Source organism: Cetorhinus maximus, chromosome 20 (assembly GCF_964194155.1).
Source record: "Cetorhinus maximus chromosome 20, sCetMax3.hap1.1, whole genome shotgun sequence".
NCBI classification, from domain to species: Eukaryota; Metazoa; Chordata; class Chondrichthyes; order Lamniformes; family Cetorhinidae; genus Cetorhinus; species Cetorhinus maximus.
The window spans coordinates 87,676,982-87,704,464 of NC_135898.1; the positions used below are offsets into that span (position 1 = coordinate 87,676,982).

Below are 27,483 nucleotides of genomic sequence, written 5' to 3' on the forward strand. Positions count from 1 at the left end.
TGACTTTTGAAAATAGCTTTCAATGACCTGTTCGACTGCTCTACAACCGGCAGACAATCAGTGTGGCACAATCGACCAGCAACAGCGTCTAATAATGATTAATAAAACCATTGGACCGCTGGCTTGGAAGAACTATTTTGTTACCTCAGGATTTCTCTAGGGTTCTCGATGTTTTTTTTAGCCAGAACTCCACTCCCCTCCCCCCCTTCCCCCCTCTCAAAAAAAAGCACGAATTCTTCCGACAAAAGCACCCTTGGCTTTGCCTTGCGCTGTCTTTTTTTTTTGTCCCATATAATTAAACGAAACAGCGAATATTCTTTGTGTTAATGCCAGTGCGGCCTGACAGTTCACTGATTGGCATCTAGTTGCAGACAATTGCAAGGGTTATTTGGTTGGGTATGGTCCATTTTATATTTTACTTTTTTTTAAAAAAGAGAGGTCGAGTCACTCTGAGCCTCCTCGGCTCTTCAATGAGTTCCTCCACAGAGAGGGATGACATTCGGAGGCCAGGCTGGTAGACAGTACATGTAGGGATAGTATTGATAAGCCTGGTATAACGAGAGTAAATGTGGGTTTCCTAACTCGTCCGGGCTGTATTGCCTCTGATTGTCTCGGACCAGGACCCTCACGGCCACTTTCCTGGCCGCTGTGGGCGCCGAGTTAACGACCAATTCCGCCGCCATCTGCCTCTTCTTGGTCTTGTACCTTCGGTTCTGGAACCAGATTTTGACCTGGGTCTCTGTGAGTTTGAGGGCCGCCGCCAAGTCTGCCCTCTCCGGGCCCGACAGATACCTCTGGTGGTTGAACCTCCTCTCCAACTCGAAGACTTGAGCGTGAGAGAAGGCGGCTCGGGAGCGTTTCTTGCCGGATTTGCTGGGTTGGTCGGACGGGGCGAGTTTGTCCATCTTCTCCTCGTCGTCGGTCGCGGCCTGACGGTCTGAATCTGAAATATTGCACAGAGCTGGTGAAAATATTTAACAGGCGAGGAATCCCCGAATCGATTTACACCCTGTGTAAAGTGCGTTCTGCCTGATCTGCATTTCTCTGGAGGCGTTTGGACCAGTTACCCAAGTGAGGGGTAAATTCAATAGAAAGCAAACCTTCGAACACCGAGTGATTGTGGAATGAGGGGAAACTGGGGATGATGGTAACGTTAGGGTCAGTGCGTGAACAACAATTAACAGGCAAAATACACTTTAAAGAGCAGCTTCACTCATGAAGAGTTCATTCCGCGACAGGAATGAGAGATAAATGTTTATCCTGAGCAGAATTCAGATAACATATCTTTTATAAATATAATTCACACAGATACAGGCAAAATCGACACTCGTGATAAAGGCGACTCCGAGGCAATTGAAACATCATTTGGGAAGCGAAACTGCGTTGCCCTGCTGTAAGAATCATTTGAAAACAGTGCAGCCCGAGTAAGTTTTGCACAGTTCCCTGCCGCCTCATGTCTATGTACTAAAGCGCCCCTTGCGTCGTTTAGATTCGGCTGTGTTTGAATCTCACCCCCCCACCCCCCCTCTCTCTCTCTCCCTCCCTCCCTCTCGCTTCGGGGGCGGGGGATTAACTCCTTTTGCGGCCTAGTTTCAGTTCCGCAATAAAAGAAATACAGTCCGCTTGTAATTCCGCCAGAACTATGATTTGTGTGTGTGTGTGTGTGTGTGTGCAAATGATGTCCCTTCCGCAGTTGGAAGGTGCAGAAACACACGATATAATCATTCCGCATTTTAAAAAAAAATAACCACATTGACAGGTAGATCGATGGAAAGTGCACATTGAGTACACTCTAGCTCGGTTCGCACTACTTAATAAAATAGTAAAAATTAAAGAATGACTAAAAGTCCCTCCGATTCTACCCGTCTGATATTCTAAAACCACCCCATCCATATTTAGTGCGGAACGGCAGACTGAGAGCCTCTGGTAGTCGGGAAACAGAAAGAAAATGTCTTAACAGGCTATCCATTTTTTCTTCCCCCCCACCCCCCACATAAGCATTCTGGGCAAAATCAGTATTTAAATTCACGAGAAATCGGTTGGCATTTAGCACAAGCACCTCTACAAAGGTTGACAGCTCGTTCGCCAGGCGCGTGTTGATTGATATCAGATTTACTCTTTTCACACGAGTCCACCTATTGGGTTTTGTGTCACTGTTACAATTTTTTTTTTATTTTATTTTTAAAAAAAAGAAAGGCCAGATTTAACCATGTTAGAATGAATTTACAATCGACCGGCCGAGCGAAGGAAGAAGAGCAACGCGTCCTGGTGTAAATTCCCAATCAGTTTCCGAACTGAAAACTCGCTAGCAGTGACTTCAGTACTGACCAAGATTTCTGAAATAACTGTTAAAAAAAATAATTCGGGGGGTGGGGGGGGGAATGCAATCAACATATCCGAAAACAAATACGAAGATAAGAGTATTTTTTTTTAAAAAAGGTATCGATTTCACCGTTAAAACTTTAGCAATTGTCAAGTCGAATTAATTTCTGATACAATCGACGCTATTCATTTGTAGGCAAAATGATTCATTTTCGGATTTTTTTTTTAAGCAATAGGTTTTCCATTGTTTAAATAGACCCCCCCTCTCTCTCTCTCCCTCTCTAAGAGATGTGGCTTACCTTTATCGAATTTTTCAGCGCTGTTCTCCCAGCTGTTTGCCTCTCTCGACTCCTCGTTGAGGGGCTTCACATCCAGCCGCCCCCTTTCGTTATGCTGGGCCTGCCGGTCTCCGTTCAACACCTCAGGCGCAGGCTGCCGGCTCTCCCCTCGCACCGGGCCGCTGTCTAACGCCTCCCCCTGGTCCTGGTCGATCCGGATGACGATCAGCGGAGTCCGTCTCTCCCCTCCCAGAGCAGCCCCTCCGGTCGAATCGCAAGGCGGGCTGGGGACCGGGGGTTCGAGTTTCACCCGCTCCTGGTGTGAATTCCGAGTCAGCCGAGCGTCATTGCCCCGGGTGAGAATGTCTTGGATGGTAAATGGCGTCAGGGAGCCGCCTTGAACTGCCATCTTTTTATTAATGTGTGTGTGTGTGAGTGAGAGAGAGAGAGAGAGAGAGAGAGTCAAACCCTTCTTTGCCCTCAGTCAGAGCCAATTCCAAGATGCTTCTGCCTGGATTCCCCACACCAGCACCGAGAGCGAATCTCCGCACATCCGCCTGGCTTGTTTTTTTTTGCCTTTGGAGCAGAGTCTCTCCTGCTACCGATTTAGCTCCGGGCATTCAATCTGGGAGGGAGGGAGGGGAAAAAACTTCACAAGAAATCCGCGGAATCCTCAACTGGGCGGCCAAAGGCATCACGTTTTCTGCAACTTTATTTACATTGTTTATTGACAGATGGCGCTGGGTGACCCTGATTGGACGTTGGGTGACACGTCGCCCCGCCCCCTCCCCCTCTTCCCCCCCTGCGATTGGGCGATTAGCGTTTTTTTGGGAGGCGAACGATTGACAGCGGATGGAGGCGGTCCAATCCTTCAATATCACAGCCCGAGCCTGGTCCCCTTTACCCAGACCATTCTTTCACCCAAGGCTTGGCAGAGGTTTAATTCCTCTATGACGACCCCCTTTAAATGCCCCATGCATCGGTGCATTGACAAAGCGCCAAAATCAGCAGCATCGATAGTGCTTATCCATTGGTAAACTTGCGTTATTATTTATTATTACTGTAGGTTTGCAAATTCCAACTGCATTTACGTTCTAACATTCGTATTCCGTATTTATACTTATTTCGAAGTCGCGGGTTGTATCACAGACAATTGCTGCAAAATTGCTTTTAATGGACATTATTCGCAGCAGCTTCGATAACCAACATTCCGTTCTGTAAGTGCTTATACTTAATATCCAAGTTGGCTGTGTTTTCACCAGTTGGTAGAGCACGGGGATTATTGAAATATTCCCTCCAGTTTTGCCCACGGTCACCTTGGCCTCAACACCCTCTCCCATCCACACGGGGCAAAGTCAGATGACGAGTTCCGCCGAACCTTAAAACAATGAACGAAAATACTTTCATTTATATGGCGCCTTGGCAACATTTCTTGACTCGCTGAGTGAAGTCGCTCTCGCTAATGTCAAGCACACACACAAAAAAAAATCGCTCTTCACCCAACTGGCTTCTTAAAATCAAGATGTTACCGAATCACCACGAAAATAAAATACACGCCCGTCGGGGCGGTTGCATGTGACTTGGCCTCAATCTAAGTTCCTGCCCACTGTCAATTAGCAAAGTGAACATTCAGGGCGTTGCAGAATAAGCAGAGGGTTTGTGGTATGCAACACACTGCACGCATATCGATGAATGCTGTCTGTGTGTCAGCTATCGCCGAAGCGCGCCACAGATAGAAGCGGGAAGGGAAAATGAATCTCCTTAGCAGGGACGAATTTCCTTTATAATGATGTAGTGAATGAAATCTGATTTCGATAGGTCCCTGCTTGGAGTGACGTCTCTGGGGGCCCCGGCCGTAACTCACTCACACCAAGAGAGAATTGGACTGTTTCGCCAAAGGTCTCAAGAGGTTTACCGGAGAGGGCACTCCATCCGGTCCTTGCGGTCATAAGTGGGGCTTTTGTGCGTTCTCCCTTACCTGCCTCAATGAAAGTAGGTGAACTTTTGGGAAAACGTTGCCCTCAAAAACCTCAGCGAGGCTCAGTTTCCTCTTAAGCGTGTAAGTTTCAAGCTACCCTCAATTAGAACTCCCTTAATAATTGATTTTTTTTTTAAAAAGTGAAACGTTTTATACCATGACCTGAGTAGGTTGATCCGTAAACTCTAGCCTAACCTGTCAATGCGACAGATGTGGCATTTTGAGATGATCCTCATTGTCTCAGGGCTATTTACTTCAATTGATCCAGAGGCCACATGTGGTGCCGGGAAGCGATAACCTAGTCTCTTAACTCAACAGAACGGGGGTTTGTCCTGCCGAGGGCGCTTAGTGGATTATGACTTTTGAACAAACGGCATAGTTAACCAAAAGCCAGCATTTTGTGTATTCCCTGAGCTTCTTCCTGATCGGTGAATTTCATTCGCCCTCACCTACAGTTCCCAATAGTAACAAGGAACGGAGCAGAGAGAGGCTCTGCCAATTCATTTCCCATCAGATGCTCACCCATCACACGAAAGGAAATATTGATAACTAAAAACGATTGTCTGTAACATTTGCCTTTTGAGTATTTATTGTGTTGGCATAACTTGGCTTTGTCTCCTATCTTAGTAAAGGTTAAAATGCCCTTAAAATGTCGTCTTCACTCGGTACCCCCACCTCTAAGTCCCACTGCAGCGCCTTGAGCACTTCATTTAGGATAAGACTTCAGTACAGTGTTGAGGGAGTGTTAGTGCTGTCAGAAATGTCATCTTTCCGTTGAGATGTTAAAACAAGACCTCTTCAGATGAACATGAAAGGTCTCACGGCACTATTCAAACAACAGCCAAGGGAGTTCGTCAGGTGAATTGGCCAACATATATCCCCGAAACAACACCAGCAAACAGACTAACGGGACTTTTATCTCGTTACTATTAATGGGAGTATGCTGTGAAGAAGTTGGCTGCTGTGTTTGCCTCTACAACAACAGTGACTACACATCAAAAGTAATTAATTAACTCTGAAGTGCCTTGGCACATTCTCGGAATGTGAAAATCACTGTATCAATGCCAGTTCGATCTTTAAAATAAATGAGTTAACGCTCTGTTAAATAATAGATGAAGCGAGACTATGCAAATATGTTAAGCATTTTCTATGCTAGTATTTCTAGGCCAACCTTTGCATCTGAATTAGATTTGATCTCAAGCCCTACAAAAGGATAGGAAACACTACTAATCCTCTCAGTCTCCTAGCATGTTTAGGTTTATTAACAAGTTTTTCAACAATAACACGGCACTTCTATTTTTTTTTTTAATTCTCTAATTTTCTTCCTGACAGTTCCTCATACTGCTGTTTGATGCGGTTTTTAAATATGTCTCGTTTGGTGAAGAGTATCTGCAAACATTTGATTAAAATACCTGACAGAAACCGTACAACACGTGCTGATGCATGCCATCTTGGCTCCTTAAGTATGCAGCGCTGGTAACAAAAAATACAAAAGATAAAAGCAAAAAGCTGCGCGTGCTGGAAATCCAAAACAAAAATAAAATTACCTGGAAAAACTCAGCAGGTCTGACAGCATCTGCGGAGAGGAGCACAGTTAACGTTTCGAGTCCGTATGACTCTTCAACAGAACTAAGTAAAAATAGAAAAGAGGTGAAATATAAGCTGGTTTAAGGGGGAGGGGGGATAGAACTGGATAGAGGGCCAGTGATAGGTGGAGATTGACAAAAGATGTCATAGACAAAAGGACAAAGATGTCGAAGGTGGTGATATTATAATCAGGGCCCTCAACTGTGTCCGGCCCATCTCCCGCACATACACCCTCACACCTTCTTCTTCCTCCCAGAACCATGATAGGGTCCCCCTTGTCCTCACTTATCACCCCACCAGCCTCCGCATTCAAAGGATCATCCTCCGCCATTTCCACCAACTCCAGCATGATGCCACCACCAAACACATCTTTCCTTCACCTCCCTGGCGGCATTCCGCAGGGATTGTTCCCTCCGGGACACCCTGGTCCACTCCTCCATCACCCCCTACACCTCAACCCCCTCCCACGGCACCTTCCCATGCAACCGCAGAAGGTGCAACACCTGCCCCTTTACTTACCCTCTTCTCACTGTCCAAGGGCCCAAACACTCCTTTCAAGTGAAGCAGCACTTCACTTGCACTTCCCTCAATTTAGTCTACTGCATTCGCTGCTCCCAATGCGGTTTCCTCTACATTGGAGAGACCAAACGCAGACTGGGTGACCGCTTTGCAGAACACCTTCGGTCTGTCTGCAAGCATTACCCAGACCTCCCTGTCGCTTGCCATTTCAACACACCGCCCTGCTCTCATGCCCACATGTCTGTCCTTGGCCTGCTGCAATGTTCCAGTGAAGCTCAATGCAAACTGGAGGAACAGCACCTCATCTTCCGACTAGGCACTTTACAGCCTTCCGGACTGAATATTGAGTTCAGCAACTTCAGGTCATGAACTCTCTCCTCCATCCCCACCCCCTTTCCAATCCCCTTTTTTTTCCTAATAATTTATATATTTTTTTCTTTTCCCACCTATTTCCATTATTTTTAAATGTATTTCCATCCATTGTTTTATCTCTACCTTTTTGCCTATTTCAATCCCTTCACCCCACCCCCACCCCCACTAGGGCTATCTGTACCTTGCTCGTCCTGCTTTCTACCCTTAATTAGCATATTCCTTAGATAATATCACCACCTTCAACACCTCTCTGTCCTTTTGTCTATGACATCTTTTGGCTATCTCCACCTATCACTGACCCTCTATCCAGCTCTACTTGTCCCACCCCCCTTAAACCAGTTTATATTTCACCTCTTTTCTATTTTTCCTTAGTTCTGTTGAAGAGTCATAAGGACTCGAAACGTTAACTGTGTTCCTCTCCGCAGATGCTGCCAGACCTGCAGAGTTTTTCCAGGTATTTTTATTTTTGTTTTCAACAAAAAATACATGCTTGACAAGAATTTGCAATCAACAAACATTTCAGTGAGGTGAAATGAATGCCATCTTGTGCTTTTGAAATTTACGTTAGAAATTAAAGGGTGCCTCTTTCCTGCACTTCAACTGTAATGAAACGTGTATCAAATTGATTCATGTTACCTGGGCTTCTTCACAAGGCATTGAATTTTCTCTAGTTGATTACCTCAATGCTATACTAATTAAAAAGAAGCGAATTGAATGTTTGGCACAGACACAACTTGGCTCAGTGTTACAAGTTGGTTCATACAAAAGACCTTTGCATCAATCTGAGATTGATTTGATTTGATCTCAAGCCCCATAAAAGGATAGGAAACACGGTTAATCCTCCCAGTCTCCTAGCATGTTTAGGTTTATTAACAAGTTTTTCAACAATAACAGGGCACTTCTATTTTTTTTAATTCTCAAACTTTCTTCCTGACAGTTCCTCATGGTCTGTTTACTGCGGGTTTTAAATGTGTCTCGTTTGGTGGTTTTACCTTTGCATCAAGAACACTGGCGAGTGTAGCTAGGCTGTGAAATAGCCAGAGTCAGACTTGGTTCGTGTGGTGTCACTTCAAGGAGGATTCACACCTCGTTGCACTATGTGGTTGGAATTGTGCTGCTGTCTTTAAAAAGATAGGTGGAAATGATAATGTGCTTCAGCTGATTTGATGCCATTGTCAAACGTAGCCACAGTTACAAAAAAAGATTCAGAAATACCTAGAAAAACTCAGCAGGTCTGGCAGCATTGGCGGAGAAGAGCACAGTTGACGTTTCGAGTCCTCATGAGGATTTCCAGCATCTGCAGTTCTTTGCTTTTATCTCTGTAGCCCAGTTATACTTGTGGAGGAATCTCTGTGCCTGTGCTATAGCCAGCAATATCAGACCATTAAACTCACATTGCAACTGCAAACCATGCCATTTCATTCTTCATTCTTCATCTTTTGAGTATCCCCAGAGAACTTGTCATCCCAACAGCCATCATTAGCGTTACAAATTTATTTGGCATTCAGGGTCTGTTAAGCATGGCTCTGTGCCTGTGTATACATCATACAAATATATGAACATGATAAAACCCCCTGGTACATTCAGCCTCTCACACGTATACAGTGAGACCCATATTCTGTGAATTAGGAGGAACTTGTTGGCAGCAGCACATTTGGACTCTGCTAGCACTTTGTCAATCTAAGCTAGCAGTGATGTCAAATCAATGACTGTTTTATAACAGCATCATTAATCTATTCAGGTTGCCAAAGAACTATTACAGATAGAGAAAGAAATTGCATTTCTGTTGTACCTGGTACAATCCCAAGATGTCTCAAAACTCTTTACAGCCAATTAAGTGCTTTTATAATAAAGTCACTGTTGTAATGTAGGGAATGCAGCAGCTAATTTGTGTATAATATAATCCCATAGGCAACAAATAAATAAATGACCAGATCAATACATCTTCTGGTGTTGATTGAGGCATAAATAATGGAAAAGAGACCTTATCTTCAAAGAGTGCTTTGGGATTCCTTACATCCACCCATGAAGGTAGATGGTTTAACAGTTCGTCAGGAGGATGGAGTCTCCTACAATGCAGCACACACTCAGTGCAGCACTGAAATGCCAGACTAGATGATATGATCAAGTCCCTGGAGAGGGCTTGAAAGCACAACCTTCTTGATTCAGAGTGGACAGAATATCCTGTATCCAATTAGATGATTTTTGGTTATCAGTCAACCAGTCCTCTTGCCCCACCTCCCATATTTTATGCCCCATGACTATTCTCCATGGCTACTCACCTAGAGATTCCAAGACAATCCAGGAGGTTTGACAACCCTATAATAATGTGGCTTCTGAGACTCCTTGATCTGAACTTTTACTGTCCATCAGGAAATATAGCCAGACACAGGGAGATGTACGCAAGCCAAGCATGAACTCAGCCAGAAGTTAACAAAAGTCCTGGGAAACTTATATTAACTATGATTATAGAACCAGAGATTAATTACAATTACAGAATCAGAGATTACAGTGCACCCATCGAACCAGCAATCAAAACAGGAATGCTAGGTTCACACAATAAACAGAAACATTTGCATTTACATTATACCTTTCATAATTTCAGCAGCAAAGTGCGCACAGATAATGAAGCATTTTTATTTGAAGTGTATACTCACTGTTACAATGAAGGAAGTGCCCAAGCCAATCTGTTTGCAACCAGGTCCCAGCAATGAGATAAACGGCCAGGTAACTTTCTCCGTTGATGCTGGCTGAGGGACAAATGTTGGCTGGCTCGGTGTTCTTTAATAGTGCCATGTGTTCTTTTATATCCACCAGAGAAGAGTGGACAGGACCTCAGTTTAACACCTCATCTGAAAGGCAGCACCCCTGACAGTGGAGCACTCCCTCAGTACCGCACTGAAGTGTTAGCCTGGATTATGCATTCATGCCTCCGGGACCTGAACTCAAAAAATTCCAACTCGGAGGCAGAAGTGCTACCCACCAACCCACGGCTGACAGCAGGTCCAGTCAGTACCTAAAAAGCGAGGAGACAAGGTGATGTTTCTTTTAGAGATGCATTAATCACAATATTGCTCATCAAGGGCATCTAATAGCATCTCTCTCTCTCTCTCTCTCTCTCATTCTCTTATAAATGGACCTGCTATGTCGTCCTAGCAATTTTATGATTTTTATTTCAACTTTCCAGCACTTTTCGCTTTTCTAATCATCTCAACAACAGTTTGGAGTTATATAGCACCTTTGATGTAATGAAATGTCCCAAGGTGCTTCACAGGACCATTATAAAGTGTGACACCATGCCAAATAAGGGTATATTAGCTCAGATGACCAAAAGCTTGGACAAAGAGATAGGTTTTAAGAAGCATCATAAAGGAGGAAAGCAAACTAGAGAAGTGGGGAGGGAATTCCAGAGCTTGGGGCCTAGACCTCTGAAAGCACCGTCACCAACGGGGGAGCGATTAACATGGGGGATGCACAAGAGGCCAGAATTAAAGGATGCAGATATCTCAGAAGGTTGTGAGGCTGGAGGAGATTGCAGAGATAGGGGAGGGACTTTAAAACAAGGATGAACATTTTAAAATTAGGACACTGCCTGATTAGCAGCCAATATAATCCAGCAGGCGCAGGGATGATAGGGGAATGATCTTGCTGTGAATTAAGACACAGGCAGCAGAGTTTTGGATGACCTTAAGTTTACGGAGGGTAGAATGTGGGAGGCCAGCCGGGAATGCGCTGAAATAGTTGAGACCAGACATAACCAAGGCATGAATGAGGGTTTCGGCCACAGATGAGCTGAGACAAGGGCGAGGGTGAGCAATGTTACCAAGGTGGGAATATGTGGTCTTGGTGATCTCCGATGAATATTGGTTCACATTTCAGATAAAGAAACCCACCTTTAAGTGAAAGCGATCATGATTAAACTGGGGAGCTCTCAGGAGCTGACTTAGTGTTGAATGGGCCCTTGGAGAACACCACCGCCCTCAGCACTGTCCATCCCTGACAGCTGCTGTGAAAGTAGGGGCTTGAGCCGCAGAACAATGTACCGCCTATAACCACATTCCCTCACATGACTCACAGTCAGCCCCCCCCTTCAAAGGACTGGAGCACAAAACCACGCTGACAGTCTAGTGCAGCGCAGAGGGAGGGCTGCACTGTCGGAGGCACCAGGGCATCAAAACGTGACTTTGTTTGCCCTCCCAAGTGAACGCAAAAGGTCCTACGGCATTATTTTGTAGAAGGTCGTGGGGGGGTGGAGTTGGTGATGAAGGTTGGGAGGGGGGGGGTGCAGAGTTCCGCAGAGCCCTGACCAATATTTATCCTTCAGCCAAGATCACTAAAGCAGATTATCTGGTCATTATCACAGTGCTGTTTGTGGAATCTTGCTGTGCCGCGTGTCTTACATTTCAGCAGTGACCACTCAAGAAGGCAACTTCATTGCAAAACATTGTCAAGGGCTTTGGGACGGTGTGAGGCGCGAATCTTATTTCTTTATTTCCCCTGTGTGTGTTTAAAGATCAGACCAGCGGGATCCGAAGCGGACATTGTAGTTACATGTACGTGAACAGAAATTTTAGATACTTCTCAAACAATGGACTTAACGAACGTCTCTAAGTTGCTCACATATTTCGAAAGAGTCCAGTGGGAATCGACAACCCGCCTCAACTCATTTAAATTCGAACATCAAGTTCAACGCAGCATATAGAATCTCCATTCAAATCCTGTCCGCATCCGCCCTTTTCATTTAAGAGGACGGTGATTCTTTGTGGCAGAAATTCCGATTTATTTTCATTTAAAGGAAAACGCGATTCTCGCATCTGGTTACCTAAGCCCCTGCTGCGCCTTGTATAGAGAGAGTCGAGAGGCAGGCCAAAGGGAGGGGTGTATTTTGAAACCAGCCCCAGCTCCATCCTAGAATTTATTTTTTTGGATTTCCCCAGGGCTGCCTCTTGGGAACTGGGTGGTCTCTGTGCGTTTCGCGACTTCGCTGACATTACCTCTCACCTCCTGCAAACAATTTATTGCCCGCCTGTCTAGACCCAGCACCCCCAGCAGAACTTAATTTATGGCCAGTTTATTTTTTTGTAGCCAGTTTTAACGGGCTAATCACCCCGGTGACAAATTCGAAAATCTACCGTGCTGAACGTTTTATGAAGAGGCTTTTTAATAAATATATTTAGTTACAGGGTAAAAGAAACAAGTCACCCCAATGCACGAAAATGCTTACACACTCCCCAGCTGAAATATGTATATCTGTCTATCCACAGGCATCCATTCGCATTGTAAAGCGGCTTGTTACAGCGTTAGGTTCGGTCCAGCTAAAATTTGGAAATGATGGACATTTAAAAGTAATTAGAAAGGCGAAGTTGCGCCTAGTACACGAATTATCCCTTGCATGGTTTATGTAGAAGGGAAACCAGTTTTTTTAAGAAGTGACTTAGGTTTTGGTTGGGATTTCTCGGTCTAGCTGGAAGATAACAAAATCATTTTCTCGCCTTCTCCTGCGCAACGAATATTATTCCGCCTAAGATTTTTTTTTAAAAATGAACCTTTTCTCCCCACATAATTGCATTAATATCAGGAAGTCCTATAAGAGGTTTGCCAATGCAGGAACTCAGTTGCTATACTTGTCTTATCATAAGGTCACAAGATAGAGACCGATGGTAAAATTCATTCAGTGCATCTTAGACAGTCTCAAAAATGCATGTAACCGCTATATGAAAAGGAAGGATTACAATATTTATGGCACATTTGTCGTATATATACATTTGTGTATCTGTGGCCGAAAATATACACAAACGAGATGCGTGTATTTATAAATGATGCCTTCATAATGTGGATCTTTATCATGACTGTGAGCATATTCAAGTTTGCGTTTTACATACTAAATATAGTGACTGTGCATATGAATGTCGTTCTAGGGGATTCTGTATTATGATGACAATGAGTTGGTTCGCAGGAGTATTCGGTACATTTCAATAATAGGTACAAAGCGATATTTTTTCTCTGTTAAGGTGGAGGCAGCCACAACATTGGCCTTTCAATGATTAAATGTGAGATACATCTTCGTCAAAATGGTCACCTGAAGTTAGTGCGAACGGTCAGAATGTGCACAAGATTTATTGGAAGAAAGAGGTTAAAATGTGAATTAAAAAGGTTGGGGATGATTTATTCCCACACATGCATTGCACACGGTTTAACTGGAAACGAAAGGAACAGCAAGTCGAAATTTCTCATCTACATGTAAACGGGAACTGAAGGAAAAGTCTGAAATGCAAATCAAAATAAAACCTTCGTCCTGAGTTCAATCGGCAGTCTAGCCACTGAAAATTGTAATCATATCTCAGTTGAGTAAGAAACCGCATATACCTACATATCTGTCTGCGTGTCACCCTCTCGCCCTCAAGCTTTCTACCTGACTACACACACACACACACAGAGGGGGAGAGAAAGCCTGTCTGAAGGGAAAACATATTTGGTAAAAGAAAGTTCAATCATTCCGAAGCACCTCTTGAGATTCGTTTTAGAGATTTCGATGATACTAGTGCGAATTTTACATTCCTTCATCAAAACAGGAAACGGCATAAGGCCTGTTTAGTGAGTCTTTTCTCATATAAGCGAACAGCCCCTAAATAAATGTATTTATAAACGCAGGAGATACAAATCTCAATATTTGACATAGTCACTTCACGGAAACGCTCAGGGACGGTATGTGATTCGGATGCTTCGTTGCCCCTTTGCACTTGGCAAGTGAGATTAGTATTGATTTATTTTCACATTAGGCGAATAACATGCAATCAAACTGCACCAACAGAACAGTATATCGGTTGATATATGGGAACGCTTTCTCTGCTAACGCAAGGCATTAACAACGAAATGTGGGTAACAGCGCCCCGAGGTGTTCAAAACTGGTATAGCGGCTAAACCGAAATTGGCCGTTTAAGCACAGCCACAATACACAGCGTTGCAGTGTTATCTACCTTCTCTTGCTATTATTTCGAAACATGCGATCCTAGCAGACAAGTCTTCAGAGCCCCCCCCCCCCCCCACCACCACCACAGTTAGCATCTTACTGTTCGTGAACTTACTGCGCGGACAGGGCGCCATACCTGGAGGGAAGTTTATTCGGTGCAGCACATCTTGGTCAAATTGCCAAAGCTGACTCAAGCTTCAAACAATTTAACCCGTTCTCTACTTTTTTTTGATTATTTGTTTCCGAGACAGTAAACGACGAATTCGTGTTTGAATGTCATGGTCAATGGCTTCAAAATATTAATTAGGTTCAACAAGAATTTTAAGGTGTTTTGTTACAGTAAGATTGGGAGGGAAAATTGCCTCCTCACAGGACATTTCACACAGAATCTATAATACACAATCAGGCACTCGGCCTGCTTTAAAATTTCACCAATTTCCGAATAATATGGACAGTGTATATACAATTTTTTTCAAATTGTTAGTGCTGTCAGGTTTATTTATTTATTTTTTTAATTAAACCAGCTCTGCTACCTGGATCAAACAGCTGGAGTGCCCCAAGTGAACGCAACATCTGGCGATGCTGAAATTCGAGCAGTAGAAGTTAAGCCCTATCTAATTGATAGCTAATTGCTTTGATGGCCTCGAATTTTTTTATGTCTTGTCCCCATGGCTCTAGCCTGCTTTGTTCTGCCTCTTCTCACTGGGCATCTGTGGTTCTTTTTACTGTAAACAGCTGCACAGTGTTGGTTACCTCCAGTGTTTGGGGTGCGGGGTGGGGGGGTTGGGGTGGTAGGATCTTGTTCTTGACCTCTTGCAGTGCAAGGCTTATACTACCAGACTCCTCATTTACAAGCTTTCTCTCTGACTCAAATGGCCTGGAGAGTTTTTTTTAAAATCACTAACCCTTTTCCACACCACATTAACAATCGGAATGTGACCTGAGCTCTGTCAAATTCTGCAGGCAGTTTCCATTTGAAGATACACATGTGTTTTAAAATAAGAAGTCAGTGAAGAGCCTCCGATTGGACAAATGCCATCCATAACTCCGTGCTGCTGGGCAGGCTCGACTGCCTGTGAATGCACCTCAGCGGCTTTTTTTTTATTCATTCGTGAGATGTGGGTGTCAGCATTTATTGCCCATCCCTAATTAGAGGCCACTTTAAGAATCAGCGACATTGCTGTGGGTCTGGAGTCCCATGTAGGCCGGACCAGGTAAGGACATTCAACTAAAGGGCATTAGGGAACCAGATGAGCTTTTATTACAATCAGCAATGGTTTCATGGCCATTGTCAGACTTTTAATTCCAGATTTTTTATTGAATTCAAATTTCACCATCTGCTGTGGTGAGACTCAAACCCAGGGCATTACCCTGAGTCTCTGGAATACTAGCCCAGTGACAATACCACTCTGCCATCACCTCCCCACAGTTACATAGTAGAAATTTATTTACAACCTGACTTCAAGATACCCCCCCCAAATCCTTTGGAAATGCTTATCCTATTTCCACTCTCTTTATATACTGTGGAGGGATTCACTCCCATGCTCTGGATTGATCTACAGTTTTGTCTAATACCAGTCATGTTACCATTGTTACAAATGAACAACATCTTTTGTTTGCATCTTTATAAACATTTCCAAGAGTGCAAGTGCTTCCACTGACACATTAAACCCGAAGAGGCCTACTAAAAAGTAATGTATTTGTGTAACATTAGCAGATCCAGGTTACCATAATAAACAGCAGGCCGAAAGACTGAATCTTGAACTTGGTTGTGAAAGTGACTTTGCATCAATTACATTTTCTTTTCTGTGCACTCTTTAAGGTGAAGGACATCAGTGCTGAAGAACACTTACGAAGGGTATAGTAGTGTAGTGGCTACACTACTGGGCTGATAAGACAGAGGTCTGAGCTAATAACCTTGTAGACTGTGAGTTCTTAGGATCATGGACTAGTACAGCATACATGGGGGACAATCGACCCATCCAGTCTGTGCTGAATCTTTCAAAGAACCATTCAGTTAATCACATTCTCCTGCTCTTTTCCTCATACACCTGCACATTTCACCTTCAATTATTTATCAGGGGATGTGTCAGCTGTGGCTCAGTTCATAGCACCCTCGCCTTTGAATCAGAGGGTTGTGGGTTCATGTCCCACTCCCGGAAACCAAGGACTGTGATTGTACTCGAAAGAGTTGCAATCTGTGACTGTTGATAACTCAAAAGGGTTTCAATTATTTATCCAATTCCCTGGTGAAAGTTATTAATGACTCTGTGCCCAACACCCTATCAGACAGTGCATTCAAAACCCTAACCACTCATTGCATAAAAAACATTTTTCCTCAGGTCCACTCTGTGTCTTATGCTCACCTTAAATCTGTTCCCTCTTGTTATTGACCCTTCAGTCACTGGAAACAGTTTATCTTTATTTACTTTATTTAAACCCGTCATGATGTTAAACACCTGTTTCAAATCCCCCTTTATCCTTCCCTGCTCTAAGGAGAACAAGCCCAGGGCTCTCTCGCATTATCTATGTAAGTGTAATCCCTCATCCTTGAAATCATTCTGATAAATTTCTCCCGCACCCTCTGCAAATTCTTCACATCCTTCCTTTCAATGTGGTGCCAAAAATGGGATACAACACACCAGCTGGGGCCGAATTGGATGTTTTCTATAGGATTAGCATCATTTCCTGGCTTTTCTACTCTACTCCTCTATTTATAAAGCCCAGGATGCCGTGTGCCTTATTAACTGCTTTGTTAACCTGTCCTGCCACTTTCAATGATTGGCGCACTAACACTGCCAATTCTCTGACTTCTTAAAAGTGCAACCGTTTAGCAATATTACCTCTCGTCATTTTTCCTACCAAAATGCATCCCGTTTTTCTGCTTTGAATTTCATCTGCTCTGGGTCCACCGACCCCACCATCCTGTTTATGTCCTATTGAAATCTATGACTATTTTTCAGTGTTTGCTACACTTCCAAACCCACCGTGACAGTTTGGAAATTTAAGTAGAGTTTGAAACATCAGGAAATAAAAATCTGATGTCAGTAAAAATGACCAAAAACAGGAATAAAGAATGTTGTAAAAATTCAGCCAGTTCACTGATGTCTCTAAGCCAGTCTGTTCTTAGCCAGTCTGGCCTATATGTTCAGTGTAGTGATACATTTCCGTTTCCACATCAGCTCTTTCTGTGCTCTGTCTTGAAAAAAAGGACTAATAGTGAAATAACACCTTCCGTCACTCGAGGGGCCAAATGGCCTAATCCTGCTCCTATGTAATTTCAAACAATGCTCGGCAGTTGACAGTCAGTCACTATCACTGGTGCATCCTCCATGACAACACCTCTACCAATCAGAGTCTACTTGCCAACCAATCGGCACTCTCTTCACAGACAGTATTAATTGTTGTTTTCCCCTTATGTTGGTATTCTTGCAGAAGTGTCCTGATGAGTGCAAGATGAAAAGCATCACCTTGTCTCTTCTTTCAGCAATTCTTGACTTCTACGTTCTCATGTCCCTATGACCTCAGATGTCCCAATATAGTTTACAGCCAATGTAGTACTTTAGAAGTGCATTAGTTATGGTTGTGATAGAGGAAATGGGGCAGGCAACTATTGCATAACAAGCTCTTACAAACAAAAATGAGACATCAGATCAGATAATCTGTTTTTTTAGTGATGTTGGTTGAGCGATACATACTGGAGAACTCAAATAGGACCTTGGGATCTTTCATGTCCACCTGGGAGGGTAGCCAAGGCCTTTGCTTAATGTCTCATCTGAAAAGTGGCACCTCCGACAGCACTCCCACAGTACTGGACTGAACTGCCAAGCCTGGATGATGTGCTCAGGTCTCTAGACGGCTTGAATAGGATACTGCCTGATTGGACCTCAGTACAGAAAAAGCAATGGATCATCATTGCAGGATCAGTCTTGCTTCTATTTTTCAAATGATGCCTTCTCAGGATGATAAGGTCACATCTGAGGTCACAAATTGAGAACCAGGCTCAATATAGAAGTTTCTGAGGGGAGGTGAAAAGACAAAGAAGAGATGCAAAGATAGAACCAACATAAAAGGGAATCACAAAGTCTTCTATAGGCATATAAATAATAAAAGGATGGTAAACGAAGAGTAGGGGCAATTAGGGAGAAAAAAGGGGATTTACACATGGAGGCAGGGGGTATCGCTGAGGTATTAAATGAATATTTTGCATCTGTCTTTACCAAGGAAGAAGGTGCTACCGAGGCCATGGTCAAAGGAGGTAATCCGGACACTAGAAGGGTTTACATTTGAAAAGGAGGAGGTATGGGATAGGCTGTCTGTACTTAAAGTGGACAAGGTACTAGGACCAGATGAGATGCACCCAAGGATCTTGAGGGAAGTGAGAGTGAAAACTTTGGAGCCATGTCCATAATTCCTCGGTTTTCCTTAGACTTAAGGGCAGGGCCAGAGGACTGGAGAGTTCTAAACATTACACCCTTGTTCAAATTGAGATGTAAAGAAATGCCCAGTACTACAGGCCAGTCAATTTAATCTCAGTGGTGGGGAAACTTCTGGAAACAATCATTTGGGAAAAAATTAATAGTCACATGGACAAATGTGGGTTATTAATGAAAGACAGCATGGATTTCTTAAGGGAAAATCGTGTTTAGCTAACTTGCTGAAGTTTTTGATGAGGTAACAGAGATGGTTGATGTGGGCAATGCTGTTGATGTGGTGTATATGGACTTCCAAAAGGCAGTTGATACAGTGCCACACAAGAGACTGGTGAGCAAAGTTATAGCTCATGGAATAAAAGGAACAGCAGCAACATGGGTATGAAATTGGCTGAGTGACAGGAAACAGACAGCAGTGGTTAATGAATGTTTTTCAGGCTGGAGGAAGGTTTGTAGTGGAGTTCCCCAGTAGTCAGTGTTGGGACCCTTGCTTTTCCTGATAGATATATTAATGACCTGGACTGTGGTGTACAGGAACAAGGCACAATTTCAAAGTTTGCAGACAATATGAAAATTGGAAACATTGTGAACTGTGAGGAGGATAGTGAAGAACTTCAAAAGGACCGAGACAAGTGGAAAGGGCCTGCAGGTGGCAGATGAAGACCAATGTGGAGAAGTGTGAAGTGATTCATTTCGATAGGAAGGACATGGAGAGTCAGTATAAAATAAAGGATACAATTCTAAAGGGTGCGCAGGAGCAGAGGGACCTGGCTGTATATTTGCATAAGTCATTGAAGGTGGCAGGATAGGTTGAGAGGGTGGTTTAAAAAAAACATAGAGTATCCTAGACTTTATTAACAGGGGCATAGGGTGCAAGAGCAAGGTGGTTATGTTGAACTTGTCCAAGATGCCAGTTCAGCCTCAGCTGGAGTATTATGCTCAGCTCTGGGTGCCACACTTTAGGAAGGATGTGAAGGCATTGGGAGAGAGGGCAGAAAAAAACCCCGAGATAAGTTCCAAGTATAAGGAACTACAGTTATGAAGATAGATTAGAGAAGTTAGTAATAAAAACAGAAAATTCTGGAAAAACTCAGCAGGTCTGGCAGCATCTGTGCAGAGAGAAACAGAGTTAACGTTTCAAGTCTATATGACTCTTCTTCAGAGCTCTGGATGGGCACAACTTGCAGAGGAACCAGAGATAATGATGTTGGTACAATATTGCTGCTTTTATCCTTTGCTCTGGGAGACATCATAGGAGAGAGATATGCTGTCAAAGTAACCTTCATGGGTGCTGCTCTTTGTTTCATGGTAAGAAACCTCATTAGAACCTTGGTTTGAACATGGACAGTAACATTCATGCCACACAAGTGCCAGCCAATGACCATCTCCAACAAGAGAGAATCTAACCTTTGCCCCTTGACATTCAATTACATTACCATTGCTGAATCCCCCACTATCAGCATCCTGGGGGCTACCACTGACCAGAAACTGAACAGGACTAGCCATATAAATGCTATGGCTACAAGATCAGCTCAAAGGCTAGGAATCCTGCAATGAGTAACTCACCTCCTGAGCCCCCAAAGCCTGTCCACCATCTACAAGGTACAAGTCAAGAGTGTGACAGAATACTCCCCACTTGCCTGGGTGAGTGCAGCTCCAATAACACAGCACAAAAGAAGCTTGACACCATCCAGGACAAAGCAGCCTGCTTGATTGGCACAAGCATTCACTCCATCCACCACTGACGCACAGTAGCAGCAGTGTGTACCGTCTACAAGATGCACTACAGCAACTCACCAAGGCTCCTTAGGCAGCACCTTCCAAACCCATGACCACTACCGTCTAGAAGGGCACAGGCAGCAGAACACCACCACCTGCAAGTTCCCCTCCAAGTCACCATCATGACCTGGAAATAGATCACCATTCCTTCGCTGTTGCTGGGTCAAAATCCTGGATCTCCCTCCTTAATAGCACTGTGGGTGTACCTACATCACATGGACTGTAGAGTTTCAAGAAGGCAGCTCACCACCACCTTCTCAAGGGCAATTAGGGATGGGCTATAAATGTTGGCCCAGCCATATCCCATGAATGAATTAAAAAAAAGAACTTGTCAACACTAATCACTTGAGTGTTGCCCACAGCACTGTATATACTGCAGCTACCTGTTTAGTTCAGTGGGTTAGAACAGTGTCCTTCATTTTATGTAACTGTTGGAATTAAAGATTTATTATAATGCTTGCTGCAAGGATCTTCAGTGGAGAGAACGTTTACAATACAAACCTATTTAACACATGCACAAGACAGCAATATGAACTGGCCATGAGTTAGTACGCTGAAAGAGTTGTGACACTCTGGTTCTGTAGTAATTCGAAGATCATGAGGTAAGTTGTTGAAAGTTCGGCAAAGACATGGAAACAGTAACGTTGGCATGAAGCAATGGCCGGTGTTTCTCTTTCAGACACAGAGGGCCGAATCTTCGGCTCGGCGAGCCGGGGGTGGGGCCTGCTCACCGAGGCATAAAATGACGTGGGGTGATGTCGGGCGTGCGTCCTGACGTCACCCTGCATCATTTAGATTTTCAGTTCGGCAGGTGCACAGCCAAGTGAAACTGTCAAAGGCTTGTGAAGGCCATTAATGAACTAATTAAGCCAATCGGGAAAGCTGCCTGTCTGACCTTAAGGTTAGCGGTGGGGGAGGGGCAGGCGAAGAGCCCAGGCGGCCTTCGCATTTTTCATGGAACCTCATCCACAGGTGGGATGATGTTTCATGAAGGATTTATAAATCCAATACATTTTTTCATTGAAGTTCATTGACATGTCCCAGATCATGTGACACTGTCACACGCGGGGACATGTCTTAAATTTTTTTTCTTTATTAAAATTTTTGGAACTTAAACACTCTTTCACACGCAGAATGATTTATGATTCTACCCAGAATGATTTATATTGTCTTTTTAACCCAGTTAGTACCATCTTTTCCTTTTGAGTCATTGTGTGTGTGTATGTGCATGCTTGTGTGTGTGTGTGTATATGTGAGCATTTGGGTGTGTGCATGTAAGTGTATGACTGTGTGTGTGTCTGAGTGTAAGTGTGTGTGTATGTGTGAGTCTGTGTGTATGTGTAAGTGTGTGTGAGTGTGAATGTAAGTGTGTGTTTATGTGTGAGTCTGTGTGTATGTGAGTGTGTGTGTGAGCATTTGTGTGAGAGTGTGTGTGTGTGTACGTGTGTGAGTGCATTTGTGAATGCATATGAATGGGTATGTGCCTGTGTGGCTGAGTGTGTATGTGTTTGCGTGAGTATGTGTGTCTGTGTGTGTGAGCGGGTGTGAGTGTAAGTGTGAGTTTGAGTGTGTGAGTGTATCTGTGAGTGTGAGTGTATGTAAGAGAGAGTGTGTGTGTGTGTGTGAGCGAGAGAGTGTGTGTGTATCAGTGTATGTGTGTGTGTGAGTGCATGTGTGAGCGTGTGTTGTGTTGAGTGTGTGTGAATGGGTGTGCATATGTGTCTGAGTGTGTGTACGTGAGTGTGTTTGTGTGTGAATGTGTGCATGCGTGTGAGTGTAGAGTCATAGATGTTTACAGCACAGAAGGAGGCTATTCGGCCCATCATATCCATGCCGGTCAACAAAGATCTGACTACACTAATCCCATTTTCCAACACTTGGCCATGGAGGCTATGGCAGCACTAGTGAATATCTAAATATTTCTTCAATGTTACAAGGGTTTCTGACTCAACCACCCTTTCAGGCAGTGAGTTCCAGATTCCCACCACCCTCTGGGTGAAAACATTTCTCCTCAACTCCCCCCTTAGCCTTCTACCTCTTGCCTTAAATCTATGCCCCTTGGTTATTGACCCCTCTACTGATGGAAAAAGTGCCTTCCTATCCACCCTATTTATGCCCCTCATAATCTTATACACCTCTATCAGGTCCCCTCTCAACCTTCGCTGCTCCGAGGAAAACAACCTCAGCCTATCTAATCTTTCCTCATAGCTCAGACCCTCCAGCACAGGCGGCATCCTGATAAATCTCCTCTGCACCCTCTCCAGTGCAATCACATCCTTCCTATAAGGTGGTGACCAGAACTGCACGCAATACTCCAGTTGTGGCCTAACCAGCATTTTATACAGTTGCAGTATAACCTCCCTGCTCTTATATTCTATGCCTCGGCCAATAAAGGCAAGTATCTCATATGTCTTCTTAACCACCTTATCTACCTGCCCTGCTACCACTTGCCGTTACCTGTAAAAAAAAACACAAAATATCCATTCTGCTCGGGGAAAATGGGTTAGTCCGTCCAAACATATCTGACAATTGAGGAACTTTAAATTTTGTAATGCCCAATATAAATAAATTTTAAAAAGAGCAACTTGTTTCTTTGTTTCGAATTCTCATATCTTTGCCGCATTTCCTCAGATTTCATAACGTTCTCCTCAGACAGTATTTTAAATCACCCTTCAAATTGTTTAAAAATTCCAAGCTCCCTTTCTTCCCCCCTACTTTTAGCAGTCTGAGTTCAAGTTCCAATTGATAGTATCCAATCTCAAAATATTCCTTCTTTCTAGGGACAAAATTCCCAAATCCTTAAATGTTGTAACAAATTTCTCAACCAAGGCCAATCCAATTTAGGATTGATCATAATCACTTCCAAAATGTGTGTGTAAGTGTTGTGTGTGTGTGTGATTGTGTATGTGTGCATGCGAGTGTGTGTGTGTAAGTGTCTTGTGTTGGTGTGAGTGTGCGTGAGTTTGAGTGTGAGTGTGCGTGAGTTTGAGTGTGAGTGTGTGTGAGTTTCTCTCAGCTTCAGTTCCTGGTTGGCAACAGCTTGAGACTTTTCACACTTGTTAGATCTTAGAATTCCTTCCCTTACACACAGCCTTCTCTCCATTAAACATATTTTCCCCTTTGAATGCAAATTCCCATTGTTTTGCTATGTCTATGGACTTTTACTTCTCTAATAATAAAAACCCATCAAAATACCAATTTTATCATTGATCTTTGGGAAAAATAAACACACTGTTTCTCAACTTCTCCTGGCTAGGTATAACATTTCACCCCTCCTTTGAATTCAAGCTAGTCCAGTTTATTTAAAAATGCAAATGTTCCCTTTACACCTCACATTCTAAAACTTCCCCCATGTTTACCTCCTCAACATTCAAATCTAGCTTATCTTCTGATACATCAAAGCCTTCAGACCAACTGCCTTTAATTCAAATAAGTCCCACACATGCACAGACCCATAGACACAGACACCACTATTACTCTACTTTACAATAAATTCTAATAACATTGTGAAAATTATTATATCTTCCTGACAATGAGTATGTGTGTGTAGAAACAGAGAGAGTGTATGTGTGTAAATGTGTGTATCTGTGTATGTTTGAGTGTGTGTATGGGTGTGTGTGTGTGCTGAGTGTGTGTGAATGTGTGTGCATGTGTGCCTGTGTGTGTGTGAGAGAGAGTGTGTGTACGTGTGTGCGTGAGTGTGTGTGTGAGTATCATTGTGCGTGTGTATGAGTGAGTGTGTGTATGTATGTGTGAGTCTATGTGTGTGTGTTAGAGAGTGTGTGTGCAAGTGTGTTTGTGTAATGTGCCTGTGTATGAGAGTGTTTGTGTGTCTGTACATGTGTCTGTGTGTGAGTCTGTGTGTGAGCATTTGTGTGTTTATGTGTGTGTGTGAGAGTGTGTGTGTGAGTGTGTGTGCGAGTGTAAGTGTGTATGTGTGTGTGCATGTGTGTACGTGTGCAAGTGTAAGTGTGTCTGTGTGTGTGCATGTGTGTACGTGTGCGAGTGTGTGTGTATGTGAGTGTGTGTGCGTGCGTATGTGTGTGCATGTGAGTGTGTGTGAGAGTCTGTGTGTGCATATGTGTGTGAGTGTGAGTGTGCATGTGTGACTGAGTGTGTATGTCTGTGTGTCTGAATGCTTCTATGAGTGTGAGTATGTGTTTGTGCTTGAGTCTGTGTGTGTACTTGAATGACTGTGTGTGTGTGTCTGTGTGTGTCTGTGTTAGTGTGTGAGAGTGTGTGAGCATGTTTGTGTGTGTGAGTATGTGTACGTGCATGTGTCTGTGTGTGTGACTGTGTGCGTGCCTATGTTGTATGTGTGTGTGTGCATGTGAGTGTGTGTATGCGTGTATGTGTTTGTGAGTGTGGGTCTGTGTGTTAGTGTGAATGTGTATATATATGTGTTTGTGTGTGAGTCTGTGTGTGAAAGTATGTGTGTGAGTGTGTTAGTGTGTGTGAGTGTTAGTTTGTGTGTGAGAGTGAGTGTGTATGAATGTAATTGTGTGTGTCTGTGTGTGAGTGAATCTGTAGGTGTGTGCGTGGGTATGAATGTGTGAGTGTGCATGTGCCTGTGTGTGAGTCTGTGTGTGCGTGAGTATGAGTGTGTGAGTGTAAGTGTGTATGTGCATGTGTGTGAGTGTGTATATTTGTGTGTGTGCATGACAGTGTGTGCATATGTGTGTATGTGCAAGTACACGTGTGTGTGTGAGTCTTTGTGTCTATTAGTGTGAGTGTGTGTGTGTATGTGTGTATGTGAGTGTGTGTGTGAGCCTATGTGTGCATATGTGTGTGAGTGTGAGTGCGCATGTGTATGTGTGTGTGTGTATGTCTGTGTGCCTGAGTGTGAGTGTGCATTTGTGCTTGTGTGTGGGTCTGTGTGTCTATGTGTGTATGTGAGTGAGTGTGTGAATGAGTGTGTGTGAGTGTGTTAGTGTCTGTGTGTCAGTGTGTTTGTGTGAGTGCATGTGTATGTGTGTGTGTATGTAAGTGTATGCATGTGTATGTGAGTGTGTGTCTGTGTGTGTCTGTGTGTCTATGTGTGTGAGTGAGTGTGTGTGTGTATTAGTGTGTGCGTGAGTGTGTTAGTGTGTGTGTGTATTTGTGTGTAAGTGTGTGTGTGAGTGTTAGTGTGTGTGCGTGAGTGTTAGTGTGTGTGAGTGCATGTGTATGTCTGTGTGCCTGAGTGTGAGTGTGTATTTGTGCTTGTGTGTGTGGGTCTGTGTGTCTGTGTCTGTGTGTGTATGTGAGTGAGTGTGTGAATGAGTGTGTGTGTGTTAGTGTGTGTGTATGTGTGTGTTAGTGTGTGTGTCAGTGTGTTTGTGTGAGTGCGTGTGTATGTGTGTGTGTGTGTATGTAAGTGTATGCCTGTGTATGTGAGTGTATGTCTGCATGTGTCTGTGTGTATATGTGAGTGAGTGCGTGTGTGTATTAGTATGTGTGTGAGTGTGTTAGTGTGTGTATTTGTGTGTGTTTAGTGTGTGCATGAGTGTTAGTGTGTGTGAGTGCATGTGTATGTATGTGTGAGTGTGTGTGTCTGTGCATGTGTCTGTGTGTGAGTCTGTGTGTGCGTGAGTATGAGTGTATGAGTGTGTGTATGTGTGTGTGTGAGTGTGTGTATTTGTGTGTGCATGACAGTGTGTGTGTACATGCATGTGCATGAGTGTGAGTGTGTGTATTAGTGTGAGTGTGTGTGCATATGTGTGTGTATGTATGTGTATGTGTGTGTATGTGAGTGTGTGTGTGAGCCTGTGTGTGCATATGTGTGTGAGTGTGAGTGTGCATGTGTGTGTGTATATGTCTGTGTGCCTGAGTGAGTGTGTGCATGTGTGCTTGTGTGTGTGGATCTGTGTGTCTGTGTATGTATGTGAGTGAGTGTGTGAATGAGTGTGTGTGTGTATTAGTGTGTGTGTATGTGTGTGTAAGTGTGTGTGTGTGAGTATGTTAGTGTGTGTGTGTCAGTGCATGCATGTGTATATGAGTGTGTGTGAGTCTGTGTGTGCATATGTGTGTGTGTCTGTGTGTGTATGTGTGAGTGAATGCGTGTGTGTATTAGTGTGTGTGAGTGTGTTAGTGTGTGCGTGAGTGTTAGTATGTGTGTATGTCTGTGCATGTGTCTGTGTGTGAGTCTGTGTGTATGAATGTGCAAGTGTAAGGGTGTTTGAGTGTGTGTGTTTGTGTGAGTGTGTGTATTACTGTGTGAGTGTGTGTGACAGTGTGTGTGTAAGTGTGTTTGTGTATGTGTCTGTGTGCGCGAGTGTAAGTGTGTACAGTTGTATGTGCATGTGTGTGTGAATGTGTGTGAGTGTATGTGTGTATTAGTGTGTGAGTGTGAGTGTGTGTATTTGTGTGCATGTATGTATGTGTATGTGTGTGTATGTGAGTGTGTGTGTGGGTCTGTGTGCACATATGTGTGTGTGTGCATATGTGTGTGAGTGTGTGTGTCTGTGTGCCTGAGTGTGAGTGTATGTGTATGTATGTGAGTGAGTGTGTGAGTGCATGTGTTAGTGTGTGCGAGTATGTGTGTGCATGTGTGTCTGCGTGTGTGACTGTATGTGCATTTGTTTGTGTGTGTGTGTATGTTGTATGTGTGTGTGTGCATGTGAGTGTGTGTGAATCTGTGTGTGTGTGTGGGGGGGGGGTATGAATGTGTGAGTGTGTGTCTGTGTATCTATCTGTGTGTGAGCCTGTGCATGTGTATGAGTGTGCGAGTGTATGAATGTGTGAGTGTGTGTGTATTTGTATGCGAGTTCAAGTGTGTATGTGTGTGTATAACTGTTTGTGTGTGTGAGTGTATGTGAGTGTGTGTGTGTATGTGAGTCTGTGTGTGTGTCTGTGTGTGCATATGTGTGTGTGTGGGTGTGCGTGGGTGTGAGTGTGTATGTCTGTGTGCCTGAGTGTGAGTGTGTGTTTGTGCTTGTGTATGTGGGTCTGTGTGCCTGTGTGTGCATGTGAGTGAATATGCGAGTGAATGTATGTGAGTGTGTGTGAGTATGAGTGTGAGTGTATGTGTCTGTCATCTGAGTGCTTGTGTAAGCGTGAGTGCATGTGTGTGTGTGTGTCTGTGCTTGTGTGTGTGTGTCTGTGTGTATGTTTGTGTGTTGTTTGTGTGTGTCTGTGTGTATGTGTGTCTGTATGTGAGTGCGTGAGTGAGTTTGTGTGTGCGCATGAGAGAGTGTGAATGAGTGTGTTTGTGTGTGTATGTGTGTTTAATTGTGTATGTCAGTTTTTTGTATTTTTGCGAGTGTG

The 27,483-nt window shown here is 43.8% G+C and overlaps 2 protein-coding genes across 2 annotated transcripts in view; both read right to left on the minus strand.

Annotated features, from left to right (window-relative positions):
- Positions 1-27,483, minus strand: part of LOC144694552 (spondin-2-like) — a 125,629-nt gene that overhangs the window by 71,385 nt on the left and 26,761 nt on the right. The window lies entirely within an intron of this gene.
- Positions 468-3,009, minus strand: nkx3.3 (NK3 homeobox 3). The gene is made up of 2 exons (XM_078565292.1): positions 2,622-3,009; positions 468-943 (listed from the first exon to the last, which is right to left on the minus strand). The coding sequence occupies exons 1-2, from the start codon at positions 3,007-3,009 to the stop codon at positions 468-470; spliced, it is 864 nt and encodes a 287-aa protein (XP_078421418.1).